This window comes from Terrapene carolina, unplaced genomic scaffold (genome assembly GCF_002925995.2).
Source record: "Terrapene carolina triunguis isolate 2854851 unplaced genomic scaffold, T_m_triunguis-2.0 Scaffold66, whole genome shotgun sequence".
Lineage (NCBI taxonomy): Eukaryota > Metazoa > Chordata > Testudines > Emydidae > Terrapene > Terrapene triunguis.
In genome coordinates, this window is record NW_020664417.1 from 96,558,088 (window position 1) to 96,580,435 (window position 22,348).

The 22,348-nt window shown below is 42.9% G+C and overlaps 1 protein-coding gene across 1 annotated transcript in view; it reads left to right on the forward strand.

Annotated features, from left to right (window-relative positions):
* The window catches only part of PTPRA (protein tyrosine phosphatase receptor type A), a 127,577-nt gene that overhangs the window by 47,416 nt on the left and 57,813 nt on the right, over positions 1–22,348 (forward strand). Inside the window, exon 3 of the mRNA XM_026648119.1 lies at positions 21,873–21,951. Within this exon, the coding sequence (XP_026503904.1) occupies positions 21,879–21,951 (73 nt within the window). The 5' untranslated portion in view covers positions 21,873–21,878. The remainder of the gene's footprint in view (positions 1–21,872; positions 21,952–22,348) is intronic.

Genomic DNA, 22,348 nt, shown 5'->3' on the forward strand with positions numbered 1-22,348 from the left:
TTCTCAGCCCTCGACCTTCAAGATGCATATTTCCATATAGGTGTCTACCCCTCCCACAGAAGGTTTCATTCATTCTATGTCAGAATAACTTTCAATACAGAGTACTTTCATTTGGCCTCAACTCTGCTCGCGGCTGCTGAAAGGACATTCTTGCACCGAGACTACTCCAAAGGCCATAGATCTTTTCCTCAGACTGGGTCTGCAGTTCAACACCCAAAAATCCACCTTGACCTAGTACAAAGATTGAAGTTCATAGGAGTTTACCTCAATGCGGTAACAGCCAAAGCCTACCTCCCAACATACAGGCTTATAGCACTATCGGGTCCGGTTATAACAGTCCAAATCAGCCCTCAGACATCAGTCAAGAACTGTCTCCAGCTGCTGGGGCATATGGCAGCTGGTACTTTTGTGATCAGCCATGCAAGGTTGTGGATGCGCTGCCTCCAGACATGGTTCAGAACTGTTTGGAGAATAAACAGGCACAATTTAAAAAGCTATTTTCTATGCCCCCATTCATGAAGGAATCCCTTGACTGGTAGAGAAAGACCCTCACAATGTGTGCGCAAGAATCCCTTTTGCTCAGCCATCCCCAACAATAGTAATAACAGATGCATCCCTCTTAGAGCAAACATAGAGACACACACTGCTCAAGGCAAGTGGTCATCTCTTGAGAGCACACTATACATCAACTTGCAACTCAGGGCAGTCGGGTATGCCTGTTTCCAATTTCTGCCATTGATCAGGGGCAAATACATAAATATCATAACAGATAACACACCGTGCATGTTTTATAAGTATCATCAAGGAGGAGTGAGATCACTCTCCCTTTGCACCGAAGCAGTAAAGTTCTGGAATTGGTGCATACTCAGTCATACTAACATTATAGCAGCTTACCTTCCGGGCATGTAAAACATTACCATGGATACTCTCAGCAGATGCTTCTCCCAGGACCACAAAAGGCAAATAGATTCCATCATTCTTCACCACATATTTCAATGGTGGGCATCCTTTGGATAGACCTGTTTGCCAAGGCCAGAAACAAGAAACGCTCCTAGTTCTATTCCAGAGGCACAGTGGGTTGTCGGTCCTTGGGAAATGTCTTTCTCCTTTGGTGGATGTTGAGTCTGCAGTATGTGTTTCCACCAACTCCTCTAATATCCAAGGTGCTGATCAAGATAAGGAAAGAGAAGGTTCTGGTGGTCCCAACGTGGCCAAGACAGACATGGTTCCCTTACCACATCCAGCTGGCTGTTTGTCAACTAATCACCTTCCAGACCATCTTCATGTCCTCTCTGAGGAAGCAGGCAAATTCTTCAGCCCAACCTCTGAGTTCTTCGCCTCAAAGCATGGCTAGTCAATTGTCTGCGGGATTAGAAAGAACCTGTTCCAAGCAGGTCAAGAGTACTGTTACATAGCAGGAAACGGTCTGCTTGTCCATTTTTGTAGGTATGTATTACAAGATTCAGCCACTGATGTGACCTAAGGCATATACCACCTGCATCCTCTTCACTGTCAGATGTGCCAGCTAGACGATGCCCTGGAATTGAAAAAGTTGGTATTGTCTCTGAGTTCCATCGGGGTTCATTTGTCAGGAATTACAGCCTTCCACGCCCCGATAGCCCATCCAGTGACAATGTTCCTCAAGAGGATGGGAAATCTTTTCCCACAAGTCAAATGTCCTACCCTGACTTGGGATCTCAACTTGGTGCTTAGATGCATTATGAGGTCACCCTTTGAACTTATGACAACCTGCTCCCTCCTCCACATATTGATGAAAACAGCATTCCTGGTAGCCATTACAGCTGCTCAAAGAGCTGGGAAATAGGAGCTCTGATGGCATATCCCCCTTTTATGTTGTTTTTCCCCTTATGACCACAACCCAGACTTTTACCAAAGGTCTCCTCTGAGTTCCACGTTAACCAGCCTATTCATCTCCCAACTTTCTTCCCTAAAGCACACCTGAATATGGATGACGCAGTGTTGCCCGCACTTGAGGTCAGAAGGGCTTTTCTCTTTTAGCAGGACAGGACTAAGCCATTTAGAAAATCTCGCAGGTTATTTGTGTCTATTGCGGACAAATTGAAAGGATCTATAATTTCCAAACAAAAGTCTCTCTAGATGGATATCTGACTGCATTACCTGGCCGTCATGATGAAAAGACCCTTGGGTGTCTCGAGTGAAACTGAAAACCTGCCAAATACTCTGAGCTTGGACCTGGTTATCTTGTGTTGTATGCATGTATTGCACTTGAGCCCCTGGAGTCTGTAAGGAAACAGCATTTAAGGAATGCTGTAAACAGGGAATCTGCCTGTTTGATAGATTATTTCAGGGTCAATATGATTTAAATCTATCAGACAGATTTAATAGACTTTTCCATTTGTAGGTCAGTTATATTCTAAAGAGAGGTGTGTTCTCAGTGGTTGATATAACCATTAAAGCATGTTGGTTTACAACTAAACAGAGCCTTTATAATTTGATATATCTTTTTGCTATTAGGAAGGTACACCATAACTATATACATTTTATTTAAGCAATTATAGTTTAATATTTTCAGTTTCTTATTGTACATTTTTAATATTTTAGAAAATGGTGAATCGTATCGCTTATTTACTAGATAATTTACTTTTTGTTCATGATTAGTGTCAAGCTTCATGAGGATGGTGACTTGGCTTTAATTAAACATACAAAACAGCATATATAATTAATTAATTTTTTATTAAACAAAATAACCTTAACTGTTTTGGATACATAAACTTCTCTTATTAAAACATGTTTTACATTTAAAACTAAATGGTTTATTAAAGGAATAGAGGGATTAACTGTAGTCAGTGAATTAAAGTGATAATTTTCCCAAGTTTACCTGAAATATTCAAATGTGCCTAGGTGAAAGTGACGGGTTTATATTCTTACTCATCTAAGTCTCCTAAAAATGGAACAATCTAAGTTACTTTTAAATGACAAAATAAAAAAAAATCCAATTTAAATAAACCCATTTAAAAAACAAACAACCCAATTTTTATCCACACTGGTTTATTTGGGGGATTGCTACAAGTCCTGTCCATTTTTCACGAGTTCCACCCCAGAATTTTGGCTCACCCTATTGCTAACATGCAATGTGGTATCCAGGTGGGACTTCCACACCAATGGAATCTATTCACTTGAACTGTTCAGGAGAAAATGAAAGATCCAAGGGCCCTGTTTGACAAGGATAGGATGTTACTCCCCACACTCTTACCCAATGTTCCCTCTCTCCGCCAAGTAGTTTCAGATACCTGTGAGTTATTGCTGAAGGCACTGTGGCTACCCATTGGCCTACAGCATTACTGTCCCCAACAGTATAAAGGTCCTTATTGCAGAAAGCTTTGAGGTTCTCAAAATATGGAGGAAAATAAGGCCAAATTCAGTTCTATTCTGTCAGAGTTGAAGAAGAGGTTGGGATTTCCATTTTGAAACCCAAAAGCAGGGCAGGTGCAACTTCCTTAGCTACTAGTTTGGTACAAACCCAGAATGCAGAAACCACATAGGATTCTGTGGTTTTTCTTGGTTTCAGTTTGAAAGGCAAAATGCCATGGTTTGGGCTGGGGATTGCTTTGAGATTATGGGTCTGAAAATGAAGTACCTAGCACACTTTGGCAGTATGTGCATTGAGGGGACCAGATTCTCTGCAGGCATAAATGAGTACAGGTCCATTGAATTCAGTGGTGCTTTGGCCATTTATGCCAGTGAAGACTTTGGCTCATGAGGTTCTCAAATTCTTCCACGGTTGTGATAACATCAGTACAGCTCTACTATAACTGACAATGCTGGGAACGCTAGTGCAGTCTTCGGGTCTTATTAATCACAGTGTCAGTGAACCCCATTTGCAACATGTCTAGACAACATGATGGTCTGTCCTGTCCTCAATGTTGTTAGGATTTGTGGAGCTGCACTTGTGCTAGTGCAACAGTGAGAGAATTCCATAGATATCTCAATGAATACAAGGGTTCAGGGAGCTATGTAAGTAATAGAGGTGCAGAACTAGACAAAGGATGCCCCTGATCCTTCCTGAATTTACCCCCATGAGTATTGCACAGCTCTCCTACCCAGTTCACTTGGGCTGCTTTGCTCCTCTGTCCTAGTTTCTATAATAAAAACAAACACACACCCTTTGCTGCTCTGTACCCTGAAGTCTTCTGAACTTTTAACCCTACTGATTTTGATCCTGGTCCTCTTTCCAACCTTGCTAACACATGATGCGAGTCCCAAGTCTGGTTTGTCTGACACTAGAGATGGAAGCAATGCAGTGTGGGGTTAAATAATGTGACACCTACTGAAAATGACAGCCTGCTCTAGACGTTCACTTCAATTTAAAGCCTGTAACAGAAGATTACAGTTTTAAATGACATCCTTGTGGAAGAAATACTGCAGAATAGAATGACGGGCATTTGTTTCCCTTTTGAATCCCAATTGTATCACATTTTTAACATGTGGCGAAATTGAAATACTCATCAGTTGAGCTGTGCCAAAAATCACTGGTTGTAAACCTTAGCAACAGTTTTCTGTTTTGAGTCCCTTCATATCTTTATTCTATTGTGGGAATCACTATTTGTTACTATGCCTGGAACAGTTGAAAGGCTGATGTAGAAGTCCTAATTGAAAACAACATAGTTAAACTCGGCCTTCTTGGTGGTAGGTGGAAACAGGGTATGACTTATTGGCAGTATTTTCAAATGTGGGTGCTTAAAGTTAGTCATCTGAATTCATATTTTAGGCATTTAAATAAGCAGTTGGGTTTTTTTCAGAACTTCTGAGTACTTGTGGTTTTTCTTGAAGTCAGTGGCACTGCAGGTACTTTGTGAAGTCAGTGTGGTTATTCCAGACTTTTATATAAGGGTAAATGAATTCAGAATCTGGCACAAAGATCCAGGAATTTTGTTGCATCTTATATAGGTTAACTGAAAAAAAAAATGAAATTTAACTTGCTTTTCACCCTCTGAGCTGATTGTCACAGTTTCAAGGTAACTGCACCTTTGCCCTTTCCTTGTGGTCTGCTCCAGGAATGCCCTCTCAGGGCTCTAGAAGTCACCTCTTTCTGGGAAGGGACATGCATCCCACTCCCTCCTGACCCAGGGTTTTAACCTGCAGTGCCCTTGTACTCACTGTGATTCTCCCCAAGCAGGTTTGACATATGTCCAGCCCTACTCTTTGCTTTTTCTCTAAAAGGTCATTGACACAATTTCACAACAACCAAATAACTCTTCCAAAGCAGAGTACATTAAGGACAAAAGCATACAGAAAAAACATAAAACAATAACAGGATCTAAATGCTTTACCAGTCAGTCCTATGGAGACCCTGACAAATTCCCATCTTTCCAGCCTTTCGGCAGGATTGGGTCTTCCGTTGGACAAAAGGTCACATCAGTTTGCTGAATCAAAATGGGGTGGTACTTCTCTGGAGCCGTGTACAATGCCAGGGACTGCAGTAATCACCCCTACAGTTTTTAGTCCCTGAAGGTACTGTGGTAATGGAGTGGAATACAATCCCGAACACACAACAAGACACAGAACATTCATAAATTTCGTACAATAAAGTCCCTCAAAATACCCCATGTGGTTGCGATATCTGTCATGCTGAACATTTACCTTTGCACCTTGCTCAGATTGGGTGGTGAAATGAAACCCGGGTCAGTCTGAAAGCCTGCCTGCTTAGATCTACAGTGAAGCTGTTTTCTCTAATAAATGTTTCCTATAGGACCGTGATTCCATATATCATGTGAAAGGGGAGCGTACATCAGTAACTCTGTGTAAAAATTCACTGTGGTTTTCATTCTAATTTTGTCCCTCCACTTCATGCAAATGCTTGAAAAAGGACAATTTGGCCCTAAATACTTAAATTTCATATTTGGCTGTCTCAGGCTGCCAGAGAATAGGATTATTTCCTAGTCTGAGTTCAGGGTAACAATCCTGCATTGGCAGAAAGATGAGCTGCATGAGAGAGATGATTTGTATGTGTGAATAGGCTTTTCCCAAGTTGTAATTCTGGGAGGATAAGGATAAGAGGTGCTGGTCTTAGCCTCGGATGGTAGGCGTGAGGAAAAAGCATTGCTTGTCCCATTGTCTCCTACTGGTCACTCCAAACCATTGCTGTGCTCTTGAATGAGGTTGCAGGTCTTGTGCTTTAGTGTAGCTGTCTCTTGAGCAGGGGAGAGGCGATTAATGGGGAAACTAGTTAAGTGGGAGATGAGCCACAGAAGGAAAATTGAGGAGTCTAGCCTGCTCTGTCCAGGGCTTTGGAGCTGTGCTCCGGCTCCGCTCCAGCTCCAGGCAAAAACCTGCAGCCCCACTTCTCCAGAGCTGCTCCACGCTCCAGCTCCGGGCTCCCCTCCAAAGCCCTGGCTCTGTCTTCTTTCTGTGGTATATCTTGCCTTGATGAGGAGTGCTGGGCTGGGCAACCTTGCAGAGTGTTTCCATCCCTAACTTCTATATCTTTCTGAACCTATCTTGAATTTTCTCAGAGTTCACCTTTATAATGGGGCAGGAGGCAGAATGAAATGTCCCAGATTGCTTGGCAGAGCAATGCAGCATACTTTGGTCTGCTGCTCAGACAGATTCCATTTGCTGTCATCATGAGTCATGTCACCTGACTCAAGAAAGAAGAAAGCAAATGAATTCATAATCAGTTGACAATATGCAGATAATATGAGTAATCACAGAGATCAGGGAGAGGTAAATTCCTGCTATAACCTCCAGCTTTACTCCCTGCACATCACGTCACTTGGGAGACTGTTCCACAGTCTCGTACATTTGGCTGTCAGGAAGCTTTGTCATATTCCTCTTTTTAATCTCATCCTGTTACTTCTACATCTGTCCCTTTTTCCATCCTAAATTCCACAGCCTCTGGGGTGTTTCACCCTTCATATATTCATAGCCTGTTACTGTATCCCAGTATCCTCACTGCTAATTTCTTAGCCAAACGCTACATATTAACTCTTTCGGGGCTTGTCTACATATGAAAGTTCTGGAATATGGCAGGGTGTGGATATTAAAGAGGAATAGTTATTCTTAAATAACTCCCATGGGTGAACACTCTTATTCTGGAATAAGAGTGGCTATTTCTGCATTAACTTAATCCAATTTTTGGATTAAGCTAAACCAGAAAGGGGCACTCTTATTCCATAAGAGTGTCCACTCATGGACTTATTCACAAATAGCTTTACAGTATAACTCCCTATGTGGACAAACCTTCAGTCTTTCCTCATAACTCAGTCCTCCCTCCTCAATCATTTCTGTGGCTCTTCTCTAAACTTCCTGTAGTTTGTCCATATCTTTTTATTAACAAATTTCCCAGACACCCCGGATGTGATCACACCAAAGTCTCATACTAATTCCTCATACTAAGGCTAGTAAACGGTTAAAACTTTTACCTCCTTCTATAGTTACAGCCTAAGCCCACTGTTTTCAGTAGGATTATTATTTACTTACTGTTGTATTGTGGCAGCCCCCTAAAGAATTCATTTAGGCAGGGCCGCCCAGGAAGGGGGGGGCAAGTGGGGCAATTTGCCTCAGGCCCTGGGCCCCACAGGGGCCCCCACGAGCGTTTTCAGGGGCCCCCACAAGAGTTTTCAGCGGGTCTTTGGCGGCAGGTCCTTCAGTGCCGCCAAACACACCCGGAGCGAGTGAAGGACCCGCTGCCGAAGACCCGGAGCTTCTTCCGCTCCGTGTCTTCAGTGGCAATTGGGCGGCGAGGGCTTCTTCCACTCCGGGTCTTCGGCGGCGGGTCCTTCACTCACTCCGGGACCCGCCGCCAAAGTGCCCCGAAGACCCCAGGCCTCCTGAATCCTCTGGGCGGTCCTGCATTTAGGATTGGAGCCCTGTTTTGTTGGGCCATCTGGTTCTTAGACTTTGGTCAGTGTGCTGTCTGATTACATGATGCTGGCTCTTGGCCTTGTTCCCAACTGTTAAATCACACTGAGACAGCGAACAGTATGTTACATACTTCCGCAGTTTCACTTTCCTGTGTAAGTTATTACTGCGGGGATGGTATGTGATTGTGAATGGAAGGGGAGATGGTCTATGCAGTCATAAGCGGGAGAGGAGTTTGTCCACATGACAATCTCTCAGTTAAGATATGGTCCATGCTAGGGAAATGTTTGAGAATCCCAGGGCTTGCTGCTGTGCAAACACATAGGAAAACACATTCCTTGTCCCAAAGAGTTTACGGTCTGATGTTGCACTGTTGCTGCTCCTTTACCAGAGTACCCCAAGATAGCACATATATGACCCTCCTATACTGAAAGCACTGCACCATTTCTGCTTTAACCCACCCCAGTTGATGTGAAGTAGCTAGACTGCAGAGAAAAGAGCTGTTACTTTAATACAAACTAATTAGCCTAATTGTCATTAATCCGATGTGCCACTACAATCAGTGGTTGAGTGCTAATTGGATTATTAGTAATCAATAACAGCACCATTGATTAATTGTCAACTGATAATTGAATAGTTCCTGTTGGTTTAATGGATTTCCACATGGCTTTAGATCTCTAAAAGATGCCTGTTGTGTTAAAGTGAGGCTGGCAGTTTTTACCCACCTTTCTCATCATATGACTTTTTTTTCCTTCACAGTAAATGGGAAGCATTGTCTAGACCCGTCTTTTTTTTTAAAAAAAAAAAAAAGCCCTCATACTGTAATCAGTTGTTCCAGTCATGAAAAAAGAAAAGGTGGGGGGAGGTTTGAGTCTCTCTTTTGTCCTTTGGGGAAAAACAGATGCATGTTGCAAAAGCTGACTCCAGTGAACATATCCAGGCAGAGAGATTGGGCTTTAGAAATTAAGAGCAGGACACAAGCACACGGTCCTTTTGTTTGCTGATAGCAAACTGGGGGAGTGGATGCCCTGCAGAGTCCTTTGCTAGATGATATTCTGACAACCATTGGCATAGAACAGTTCCGATCTTTAACGTTTGGTCCATGTCTAAAGTCCTCTCTATTTGTCCAGCGGTGAGAGCACAGTTATACAGCCAATAGCAGCTGTATAGTTTTCCTCGCTTTACTTTATTCTGTTAATCTAACACGCAGGGACAGGGGCATTTTTTAAGATAGGGTGGTGATTGTGATCTGGAGTCATTGTAGCCAGTAGTGCCTGTGATGACTGCATCTCAGCATGTAATACAGTAGCTTGATCCAAACTCCTTGTGCAATCTCTGGTGGGCTGCATCTTTATGTCCTAGTTGAGGGCACCAGTGATCTGTTCAATGTCTATGCAAACTTAGCTGCATCCCTTCGGCTTCTAGCAAGTTACCAGCATGCCTCTCAGATGGGGAAAATTTGGGCAGCCTTGGGGCAGGGTCTCCTGAAAACTGATTGATATGAAATGCAGTCTAACAGTAGCCACTGGAGTCCATGAGTGTTGAGCTTGTCATGGGACAAGGTATTGTTAATCTTTTGTGATCCTGAGCCATGTCAAGTAACGGGCTAGGAAGCAAAGATCATTGTCCTAGAAATTCTTCTGATTGTCACACTTTCAGTATTTTTTTTTAAAAGTGGTGTGTCACATGGCTGTGTTAGACAATCTGGCTTCCCAGTTTACGCCTGCTTCACAACGCCTGCTTCAAATCAACTTTTCCAGGTATAAGCTAAAATGGTGCAATGTTTTCAGACAGAGAGGCTTAATGATGTCCTATTTAATGTTCTGTCGGTGGAAGAAAATCAGCACAAGGACATCAGACTCCTGTTCTGGGGTCTCTGTAGATTGCTCTCATGTGCTGCTCCATCTGTGTGTCGCAGTTTATTTAGTTACATGACACTTGCCTAAAACTCCCCCTGCAGTTTCAGCTGGATACAGTATTCTCCCACACTTTTTGTTCTAAACACTTGGGACCAACATCTGAGTGGCCCTCATGCTAACACATGAGGTAAGGGGCATGGCACACAAGAATTCTTCGCCGCTTCTTGTGAGGGCTTCCCATGTTGTGGTCCCTGCGCTCTGGGGGATACTGGAACAGCTTAGCTTCTGCTCTCCCTGTGGAGTAACTTACTGAAATGGAGGCGGGACATGGGGCCATAACTCCCTCCTCCACACCAGCCCGCCGGGGAGCAGCCTGTTCTGTTATAAAGCTTGGGGTAGATTGCGCTCACACCCCATCCAATGTACATGGTGCAGCCCTGGGAGAGATCATACTTTCCTAAAGCACCATTTTGGTAGCACTTCTCATGGAGCAGTGCATCTCCACCCACCCCATGTAGAGCAGTGGTATAAATGCTACAATCTAGATCTTGGGGTAATGTTACTGTACACTGTTAAATGGTTGCCACTATCCACTCCAGAGACAGCTGCATTTCAGAGATGGATGAAGTGATCCATGTATACTGTATAAAGATTTGGGTGGGTGGGTATATGCACACACTCAGCGCGCTCTGTGATCCGGCTATGATCTCTGTGCATCTCTTTTACATGTTTGCCTTTCACTTTAAATATTAAACTTAGGCGACTTCTTTCATTGCCAGACTTCTAGATTAGTTTGGAACAGTGGGTCTCTTACTCTGTACTCACTCACACTAGTGTAAATAGAGAGTGAGTGGAGAATTTGGCCCAAGTGAATATAACTCAGCTGTTATGTGTTAGGCAGGGCTGACAGAGGGTCAGAGAAGTGCCTGGTCTGTCATTTCTCAACAACAGAATTTCATTAGCCGCTAACAAAGTTTTAAGGTTTGGGGAACTTGTTTATTCATCTTTTCTGTAATGCCTTTGTGGTAGCAATCAGCCCTCTCCTCCCTCCCTGCCCCCTCCAGGTGTTTCTTGTGGGATTTGTCTCCTCCTGTTACTTAGTCAGTGCTGGGGAAATGTCAGACAGCTTTAATCATATTTGCAGTCCAGTGAGATTTGGAAAAATAAGGCATTGTAACTGGGAACTCTATCCCCATAGCTGTGTGAATTAACTAATTTGTGGCACTATTTGCCAGATTCCAGTAATGAACTCCTAGCATGTACGTGAAATGTTCATGCCTGGCAGGATCACTGTCCTCAACCAACTGTCTTCTGTATGAAGTCTTCCATACAAACTATAGCCCACACTACTTTGCAGTTAAAGAAGAAAATATTAGGAAAGGGAAAAGCTTTCAGGCCCTAGCCTCCCTCAAAGGCCTTTAGCTCAAATGGCAGGTGCCTGTGGTTTTGGAGCTGTTATATCCCTGGGAAGTTGCAAGTGACTAATATGTAGTTTAGTAACAAACCTGAACTTGTATCTTTCAAGTTACTTATATGGCCCTCATAGCTATAGTGTATGAGCCCCCACAATCATTAATGGATTTTATGCTCACAACCTCCTCTGCAAAGTAGTATCCCATTTTACAGCTGGGGAACTGAGGCATGGGTAGATGAAGTGACTTGCCCAAGATCACACACAAAGTCTTGAATGAGCTGGGAGTTGAGCCCAGGTCTCACTAGTCCTGTGCCTTTCCACTAGATCACCCTTTCATATGCTGTCCTTAGCTATTGTTTATATTGAAATCTTCTAAAGGAGAAAGACACTGCTTCTCCAAAAATGTGGACTTTCTTTTAAATAGAAGAAGAAATAAAGACATTAAAATGCTTGAGAGCTCTTATGGTCCAGGTCAACGACCACTGAAAAAGCATCCTCACAAAAGATGGTTTCCCTTGGGAGTGACCTGAATTTAGTCTGTAACAATGACACATAAATGTTGCTTTCTGACATGCCGTTTCTTGTGCTTACAATTGTAATGCAGTTAATATGGAGCCTTGAGTGAACTGAAATGTATCTTAATTAGCAATCTCTGATTTCCCAGTTTTGTAATTAGCAATCTTTGATATACCAGAAGTGTTGCTGTGGCAACAGGGAGGAAATTATCAAGTGGTTGCTGCACTATATCAGGTAAATTATTATTCCTTGTGTGCACTGTGCTTTCTTAACAAAGCTGTTCTAGGGGGCAAACTGCCTTCTTCCTGTTATCATAACGGTGTTTAGCATAGATTTCAGTGTAGTCAAGAGCCATAATTAAGCATCCTTTACATGAGAGAGTGCCTTCTAATTGGAGCTTAGCTTCTGTAATGGGATTTGAAAGATGTCAAATGTTCACGGTATCCTCTAACAGTTTTATTTTAAAGGTGAGGCATGATAGCTATCGTGATGCTTAAACTTTATTGGTTGCTCAGTTATATGGCACTCCTTAGAGGGAAGATCTTGAGTACTACAGCATAGTAATTGGGGCCGTATAATTACCTAGATTGGTGCCCCAATCCCCCCTCCTGCACCCAAACTCCCTCCCTCTTAGTTAACCGGCATTTTTCACTTACTGGCACCCCCCCACTCCTCCCAACGTGCTGGATAAAACAGCTTTTACTGTACTTCCATGCTGTAATTAAGTTGCCCCTGAACCTTCTCTTTGGTAAGCTAAATAGATTGAGCTCCTTGAGTCTGTTAGTGTTACTATAAGGCAGATTTTTTTTGATCCTCTAATCATCCTTGTGACTTTTTTTTATGAACCCTCTCCAGTGAATCAACATTCTTCTTGAATTGTGGGCACCAAACTTGGCACAGCAGATTGCATCTGTGCCAAATGCTGGGGTAAAATAACCTCTTTACTCTTGCTTGATAGTCCCCTATTTATGCCTACAAGATTGCATTAGCCCTTTTGACCACAGCATCGCACCGGGAGCTCATGTTCAACTGATTATCCACCACAACTCCCAAATCTTTTTCAGAGTCCCTGCTTCCCAGAATATAGTCCTCCAATCCTGAAAGGATGGCCTACATTCTTTGTTCCTAGATGCATATATTTACATTCAGCCATATTAAAACCCATATTGTTTGCTTGCATCCAGCTTACCAAGTGACCCAGATCACTCTGTATCAGTGTCCTGTCCTCTTCATTATTTACCACTCCCCCAATTTTTGTGTCATCTGCCAATTTTATCAGTGATTATTTTGTTTTCTTCCACATCATTAATGAAAATGTTAAATAGTACAAGAACCAATTACTGTGGGACTCCACTAGAAACCGATCTGTTCAAGGATGATTCCCCATTTACAATTACGTTATGAGACATATCAGTGAACCAGCTTTTAATCCCTTTAATGTGTGTCATATTAAATGGAGTAAAAGCTGGCTAATAGCCATAACATCAAGGCAGTGCAAGGAGTTAAAGGTCCTGGGTCTACAAAGTTTCTGAGTACCCTCAATGCCACTTCTCTTAATGGGCCTAAATATGGATTTGGCTGACTAGATTTAGGCACCTAAACAAAAACCCCATTTGTTTGTTTTTAAATGTCCTGAACTTCTGACACTCAATTTCCACATCTGTTAAATGAGCTAGTAATATTTCCCTACCCACAAGGCTATTATGAGGTTCATTTGTTAATGCTATGCATTTTGTGATTGCACTCATAGAGAAGGCTCAAGAAATACTGTTCTCTCAGAATAGCTTCATGTCTGCCCATCATCATCTCCATGTTGTGATGATTCTGCCTCCTACTCAGTGAGGTCTCTGATGCGACCAGTGACCTTGATGTAATGATTACTTGGGCATTCTCATTACACCGACTTGTCAAACTGAAGTATGCATTAGCACTTATTGGATAGTGATCCTCAGGGAGGACCAGTGAGCCTGGAGCTTGTGATGGGGTTCCTACAGTATTACTTAGTGTGCAATGTAGTAATGTCCCACAAAATGCGGGATTTTAACAGTGTCCCCCAGACCCTATTCTCTGCTTCTCTGGCTCTGCAGACTGGCATTTATCTGCAAGGATACTTCTGAAGGTCCCAAAATAGAGTATGTTTTCACCCCTCAGCTCACAGAGAGCCTTACATCTATAGTCTTAAAGGCCCTTACAAACATTAATGAATTAATTAAACCTTGCAGAGCATCTTGGGAATAAACAAATAATATTGACGTGCCCATTTATAGTTGGAGAAACAGAGACAAAGGCTGTTGTCACTTCCTGTGGCAGAGCTAGAGAGAGAACAATAACATTCTTATTCCCAGGTCTAGTCATGGAGCAACATTCCTTCCCTAATCGTGGTCCCATTAAAGATAATTGTCTGCATTTGGGGCATGGCCATTGGCAGCTGGAGTTTTATACTGTGTAATGCTTATGTATTATTATTATTGGGAGGCATTGTCATTGGGAGTCAGTGTGACCAGTGGTTAGGACACTGGATGAAGATTTGAGAGACCTGGGTTCTAAACTTTGCTCTGCTGCTCATCTGCTGTATGACTTTGGACTAGTCTCTGTGCCTCTTTTTGCCTGTTCCCCCTCTGGCCTTTTGTCCATCTTACCTATTTATAGTGTAAGCTACTCAGGTCAGGGATGGACTTTACTATGTGTCCGTACAGTGCCTAGCACAATGGGATTCTGACTTCAGTTGGGGTTGCTATGCTTTAAGGTAGTACAAGTCAATAATAATTCCCGTTGCTTTCACAGATCCAGGTGAAATAGGGTCCCATTGTATTAAGTGCCATACGTGTACACAGTATGAGATAGGGCCAAAGAAGCTTACAATATCATTTGGCAAGAGAAAGGAAGTGCTGTTGTACAGATAGCGGACAGAGGCACAGAAAGATTGTGACTTGCCCAGGATCATTCAGGAAATTTGTAGCAGAACCAGAAATTGAACCCAGATCTCCTTGAGTTCCTGCCTGGTGCCTTAACCACAAGCCCATCCTTCCTCTCCATGTAGCATGTGCTGTATTTGCTGTCACTCGCATGGAAGTGATCTGCTTCTACAAAAGCAAAAATAAAATGAGGTGAGCTTTAGGAAAGGGCCAGTAATTGTTGCGATTACTCATCCTTTCTATTTACTGTGGAATGCAAACGGTAAGGAAGGGGGAAATGTTTGGTGACACATCAAAGGCCTAGTCTAAGCTGCAGAGATCTACACAGGGAGTTAGTCAATCCGTATTAATGTACCCAAAAAATGCACCATAGAATTTAAAATAAAAATGAAAAATTGCAAAAATCCCTTGCTTCTGACAGTGAGGAGGTTGCTACTTTGTTTTGGTTTTTTTAGGGAGAGATCCCTCTCTAATGAAAAATAATAGTAAAATCCAAAGTGCAAAGGCTTCTGGAGCTTCAGTGTGGCATTAGGAAACAAAAAGAGAGAGAGAGAGAAATAAAGTTGCCTCACACAAGGCCCCATCTTACAAACTGCTGACCATCTCCGGGGGCGCAGGGTCTGGAGGGCAGGGGGCTGCCCGGCAAGCCGTGAAGCCGGTAGCGCTCGGGCAGCTGTTTTGCGTGGCTGGGAGGGAGGAGGGGGAATGCGGGGCACTCAGGGGAAGGGGCGGAGTTAGGGCGGGGAAGGGGCAGAGTTGGGGCGGGGCCAGGGCATCGTGGAGTGTCCTCTTTTTTTTAATGTTTAAATATGGTAACCCTACGAAAGCCAACTGAGATGTGGGCCCCATTGTGCTAGGCACTGTACAAACATAATAATTCCCTGCCCCACAGAGCTTGCAATCTAAATAGGCAAGTCAGACAAAGGGTGGGAGGAGAAACAGTGACTCACCCAAAGTCACACAGTAGGTTAGGAGGATGGGCAAAGCTTGGGAGTAGAACCCAGGTCTCCTAATTCTCAGGCCAGTGTCCTACTCAGTAGACCATGCTGCCTCCCATAATGGCATGGACACGTGTGCCATGCTAATAAACAAGTGTCTGATGGTAGCAATCTGTGATCACCGCTACTTACAGGGGCTCTGTTCTCCCCCTGTAGGATATGGGTAATTGCTACGGAGCTCAGTGTGAGTTATGTATAGGAGATATTAGGAAGTGAGTGTCCCTGGGCTGGATTTCATTTGCTGACCTATGGCTGAGCAGCTCTGTTTCCTGTACCATTCATCTGAGCCATGTGGTGCCTCTCAAAGATATTTTTGGGGGATGTCAGTCATCTTAACAGTATCTACTTCCCTCCACCACTCCCTGTATTCTATAGCTTCAAACTGCAGTAGTGCTATTGTAAGCTTTACTGTAGGGGATCTGGTATTCCCTGCATACTCTCCATTCATGAGTCTGCCTCTTTAAATGCACATGGCTGTTATCTAATGTAAATATGAAAATATTTCAGAATAAATTTTTAAAGCCGCGTTACAAAGCTGAGAACATTGACCTTTTGGAAATGATTTTCAGCTGGTGCAGTCCCTGTCGCTTTCCCCATCTCCCCCACTCCTGCTCCTGCACAGTCTTGCTAACACTTATTGCGGAGGTCTGGCGAAAGCCATCTTACAGTCGGGTCCTTTTTCTCTGGTGGATCCAGAGACATGACGTCAGGGTGTTTTTCTGTGAAGCACACAGGATGTTGCAGCCAGCCAAGAGCTGTGTTTATGTTGATAACGTTACAAGTATTTCCTCTCCGTTTCCAAATCAGCAGCAGGAGGAGGAGTGGGGGCGGGGAGGCTCAGATTGCTCTGGCTTTGGGGAAGGATGCATGAGGCCTTTTATGTTAAGAACTCAGCACAGCACTGTCATTTATTTATACTGCATTTGGGAAAAGGACTTATTTAAATAAAGGGACGGGAGAGATTTTCTCAGGGACAAGACTGACTTGCAAAGGTCTCATACTACATGGGGTGCTCTTTGTTGCTTTGCACTGTGGATCATTTTTTAAGGTGATGAAACAGCTTTGGCAAGTGATAGTTGATGACATTAGCAGCTCCCAAGCCTTCTATTCAATGATCTATCTGAGCATTTCTGAACCCTTCTCCTCCTTGTGCAATTTGCTTGAGATTCAACAAACTTTTTTTTTTTAAACATATGTCAAGGGGGCTGTTAAAGCAGACAGCTGCATTACAACTGATGTAATCCTAAACCATGTCTGAGCCGTGTACAGGCAAGGCGGGACTTACATCATTTTGTCTTTTAATGGCCTTTCTAGCAATTGCCCACAGGGCCATTCCAGGAATTGGTGTGTGTCTCTGATGTAAGTGCCTGTAGCCCTCATCAATACAGTGATAATGGCTATGTATGGAGAACATTCTCTTTGCTGTCATTGTGCAGTCTGATTTCATCCCTGTCTTCAGTTAGTGAGGAATCAAAAAGAAAAAGACAAGTGCCTTATGAACCTCATTCTACCACAGGAGGAGGCAGCCTGATCCAGTAGATAGGATATTACACTTGGATTCAGGACTCCTGGGTTCTGTTCCTGATTCGTTGGGACTTCGGACAAAATTTCACCTCTCTGTACCTCAGTTTCCCCATCTATAAAATGGGGATAATATGTAAAGCCCTTTGAGATTTATGGATTAAAACCCCTATATAAGTTGTGGTAGTTAATATAATATCTGATAGCATATTGTCAAGAGAGGAAGTATCAGAATGAGGAAGGAATTGTTTGCAACCAGACTTCATTCAAACTCCAAATGAGGATGTTTTAGGGCAGGTAGAAGAGCTAGGGACTCCATGTAGTTCCTTAGGAACTTTGCTACTGCTATTGATTTTACTTGGAAGATGCTTAGATACTATTGGTAGGCAGGACTATAAAACCTTAAGATACATATCTAGTTTTATACATTCACCCACATACCTGAGCCGTTAGCAGCAAGGGACTGAGAATCTGAACCCATAGGTTCTGTTTCTGCTCTGTCACTGACTTACCGAGTGACGTTGGGCAAATAATGCCATTGTTCCTTCATGCAGTATGCTTAGGCGTGCAACAAGAAGGTATCCACTTTATGGAAAATGGGAACAGTCCAAAATTCCTTTCTGTTGAAATAAGTGGTGGTGGGAGGTGCAATATACACATTTTCCATTGATCAGTGAGATATGGGGTGCGTAGAAAGACTTGAAGAACAGAAATCCCATGTGAGTACTAAGTGGTGTTGTTTCAGTGTGAATAGGAAGCCTCCCAGATACAGTGACTCATCTGTTCATCTTTGTACAAAATGTTACTCTAAATCCAGTGTTGGCATATGCGAGTAAATCCCAAATGTGTTTTAAAAATGAAAGGTGGGGGAGAGGAGAGAGACTTCCCTATCTTATTTGCCAGAAATAAGCATCTCATCAGATTATCTGGTGGAGGAACCACATACCTTGTAATCTGTGAAAACTCCAGAGCTCGCAGGTTGCCCTGCTGGGGTCCTTTTGACTGCCCCTGATCTTTAATCATGCACCTCTTAACAAGTGTTTGGAGAATTCATTTTCCAGCAGCTGAATGATTATGGCATGTGGGGTCTGCCTTTGTGGCCAAACCCATGTTGAATTTTAGCAGCCATGTATGTGCTCTTCTCCGGAGAGGCACACTAGTGTATGGGTGGAGGTGTGAAGTTGAGGCTAATTTCACAACATGGATTTGTCAACAACAAGCCATATCAAACCAGACTAACTTAATTCTTGGACAGGGTTACTGGCCTAGTGGATGGGGAGAAGCAGTAGACATGATATCTTGATTTTAGTAAGGCTTTTGACACAGTCCCACATGACCTTCTCATAAGCAAATTAGGGAAATACGGTCTAGATTAAATTAATATAGGGTGGATGCACAACTGGTTCAAAGACCATACTCAAAGTAATTATCAATAGTTCATTGTCAACTAGGAGGACATGTCTAGTAGGGTCCAGTGAGGGTTGGTTCTGAGTCTGGTACTATTAAATATTTTCATTAATGACTTGGATAACAGAGTGGAGATTATGCTTATAAAATTTAGAGATAAAACAAAGCTGTGGAGGGGTTTCAAGCACTTTGGAGCATAGGATTAGAATTCAAAATGACCGTGACAAATTGGCTAATTGGTCTGAATTCAACAAGATGAAATTCAATAAAGATAAGGGCAAAGTACAGGGGAGTCGCATCTTACGCGGGGGTTAGGTTCTGAAGTCAGCGCGTAAGGCGAAAATCGCTTATAGTCAAACGCTCATTGAGTGGAATGGCGGGCGGAATTGCCTGCACTACAGGTACAGTATTTAAATTGTTGTTTTTCTCGTTTTTTTGTTTTGCCAAGTGCGTATAGTTAAAATCACGTACGTTAAATGCGCCTATGATGCGACTCCACTTTACTTCACATAGGGAGGAAAAATCAAATGCATAACTACAAAATGTGAATAACTGGCTAGACAAAAGAACTACTTAGAAGGATTGGGGGAGGAGATTATAGTGGATCACAAATTGAATAGGAGTCAACACTGATACAGTTGCAAAAAAGGCGAATATCATCTTGCAGTGTATTAACAGGAGTGTATGTGAGAGTTGGGAGGTAATTGTCACACTCTAACCAGCACTGGTGAGGCCTCAGTGGATGTACTCTGTCCAGTTCTGGGTGCCACACTTCAGGAAATATGTGAACAAATTAGAGAGAATCCAAAGGAGAACAGCAAAAATGATAAGTTTAGAAAACCTGACCTATGAGGAAAGGTTAAAAACTGGGCCTGTTTAGTCTTGAGAAAAGAAGAGACTGAAGGGCAACCTGATAAGTCTTCAGATATGTTAAGGATTGTTCTAAAGAGGACTGTGATCAATTGTTGTCCATATCCACCGAAGGTAGGACAAGGAATAATGGGCTTCCTCTACAGCCAGGGAGATTTAGGTTAGATATTAAGAAAAACTTTCTAACTATAAGGATAGTTAAATACTGGAATAGGTTTCCAAGGGAGATTGTGGAATTCCCATCATTGGAGGCTTTTTAAGAACGGGTTGGACAAACACTTGTCCGGGGGCCTCAGCGCAGAGAGCTAGACTAGATGACTTCTTGAGGTGCCTTCCAGCCCTACATTTCTGATTCTGTGTTCCTTCCGCTCTGTCTTCATTACTTGTGATCAGTCACAGACTTGTAATTCATACTGAGAAAAGTAAATGGCTGTGCTTGAGATGGCAGTAGTGAAAAAAGTCTTTGTGATGCAACCTGACACCAGGTGGGGTTTTCCTGCTTTTGGTTTCCTTGCAGAATGGAAGCTTGCATGGTTTATGGTGAAGTTTGCTCACATTCACAAACCTTTGAAGTACAGAGAAGCCTGAGACAAAAGCCTCAGTCCAACCCCCAGCCCCCAGAAGTTTGGGAAACTTAGGATCTGTATACAAACAATGTGGCTTAGGACCATCTCTGCTCTGGAATGAAATTGCTTTGCTGTGTGTTTTTTGCATTAAAATCCTATAGTTTAGCATAGTCTTGGTGTAAACCTGGGGAATCTGTATGCTTCTAGATTCTTCCAGATGCTTCAAGGGAGAAAGTATAACTAGAACAGTTGTACTGAGCATATGATGCTTCTTGCTTTATACCTGTGCTCCAGGATCTGCACTGGTTTACGGTTACGTGTGAAAGAGTTGGTTGTAACCCTAAAAGCCTTAAAAGGTTTAGGTTCAGAATTGTTGAGGTCTTGCCTACAATAGAGAATTAAACCAGTTGTACTAAACCAGTTTCAGCACAAGCTGTTCAGTGTATATGCATTATCCATGCCTGAACCACTTGAATGCATCCATATTAGCCCTAGCCTAAACCCGTTCAGATGTAATGTTTTCTGGGTAGCTATCCCACAATTCCTGGCTTGGCTTCCAGAAGCAGTGCATTCTGGGAGACGTTACAAGACCACCTGTTGAACTATTTCAGCTTGCCTCTGTTCACGCTGGCACTAAACTGTTTCAGACTGAACTGGCTAAGCTTTAACCAGTTATTAAATCTGCTGAAAGGCTAGCTGTTCTAACTGGTTATGAAGCCATTTGGGGAACATTCTTGTGTGTGGATGCAATGTGTTCTAAGCGATTTGCTCTCATGAGGGCAGCCCAGGTCGCAGAGACATCATCTTCCCTGTGTGATACCAGAGTAGTTCAGATTACTTGTTTAATCAGGAGGGGCTGGCAGCAGAGTGACTTCAGTGAAGGGTCCTTGTCTCTAGAACTAAATCCCCCCATTGGTCCGGCAGAGACTGGTTTTGTTGACCTTTAGGTCATCCTGCAAGTTTCATTTCTGCAAGGCTTTCTGTGGGAAAACGAGCTGAGTGGGTGGTACCGGGTGGTGTGAGAGTCCCAGTTTGAGTGGGGCTGGGAGGACCTTGTATTTTGGACATTGTTTCTAGTGTGTTTATGACTTCAGTGTTGTCTGGGCGCCCAGAGCTTGGGATGGGCCCAGATTGAAACAGAGCAAAATAAATACATTGAGAACAGATGTCATAGGAGAAGGGAAAAAATAGGCTGAACATCAAGAGTAAAACCTTCTCTGGCAATGAGATTGCTTAATCAGTAGAACGGTCAGTTAAGAAAAGCGGTGGAAACTTTGTCCCAGGAGACATTGAAAATTAAACTGGACAAATGCCAAAAGCATGTACTACAGGGAATTACCCTGCTATGGAAACTGATGAACTAAATGGGATCTAGTAGGTCCTCTCCATCTCTGACTTCTGTGAGCCAACTGAATTGTGCTTTTAGATTAATTTGTACTAACATCAAACATCAGGTCCAAAACCCAAGCAGATTAAAATGCAATTACTGAATTTACTAGTCTCTAGTTCAGAGGCCTCAGTGAGAAGCAATGTAACTTAGTGGACACTGGACTAGGATTCAAGAGACTTGGGTTCTGTTCCTTCGCTAGCCGGCAAGGTAACCTTAGACACTGCTCTGTTCCTCAGTTTCCCCACTAGTAAAATAGGGGTAATAATATTTCCTTTTGTCAAGCTGTTTAAGATCTACTAGGGAAAAGCTTTATATAAGAGCAAAGTGTTATCAATAACTGTATTGGACAAAGTCATTGAGTCTATTCTGTAGAGTGAAATCCTACAATTGTTCCCTGCATGTGATGGGGCGGAGAGATGGACTAACTAACCTTAGTAGTAGGACTTTTCCATCTCAGTCTTCTATCCTTCTGGATGTGGGAGTGAGTAGTGGTTGGTAATGCACCCTGTGATTGAGCTGATATGGGGAAGTGCCACAGGATTTCTAATACAGCATGTTCACTTTTTTTCCCCAGGTCAACATGGATTCGTGGTTCTTTGTCCTCTTGCTTGGAAGTGGCCTGACGTGTCTAGGTGCGCGCATCACTACCTCAGGTGAGACATGTTCATCGCTTCCTCTCCTGGTTGTAAACAGTAGTCGGGATTGAATGAGGAGATCCTCAAATCCTTAGTGACTTACTGCCCTCATCCCCTTAATTACCTGCCATGAAGAAGTGTCTGACAGGAGTTGCAGATGGTAGAAGATGATCAGTATATGGTGTCTGCTAGAAGATAATGCTGGGCCTGCAAACATCGAAGATCCTCACTTATTGTGTTTTTTGTTTGTTTTTTTTAATTAGTCATGCTCATAGTTAAGGTAGCAAAGGCAGGGGATAATATCTGTCTAAAACATCTGCTCTTATATTGCCCTTATCACTGCAGTATCTAAAGCCATCTCCATACTGTGGGATTGTGGTGGTTTTTTTTTTTTTTTTGCACTGATGTCGCTACA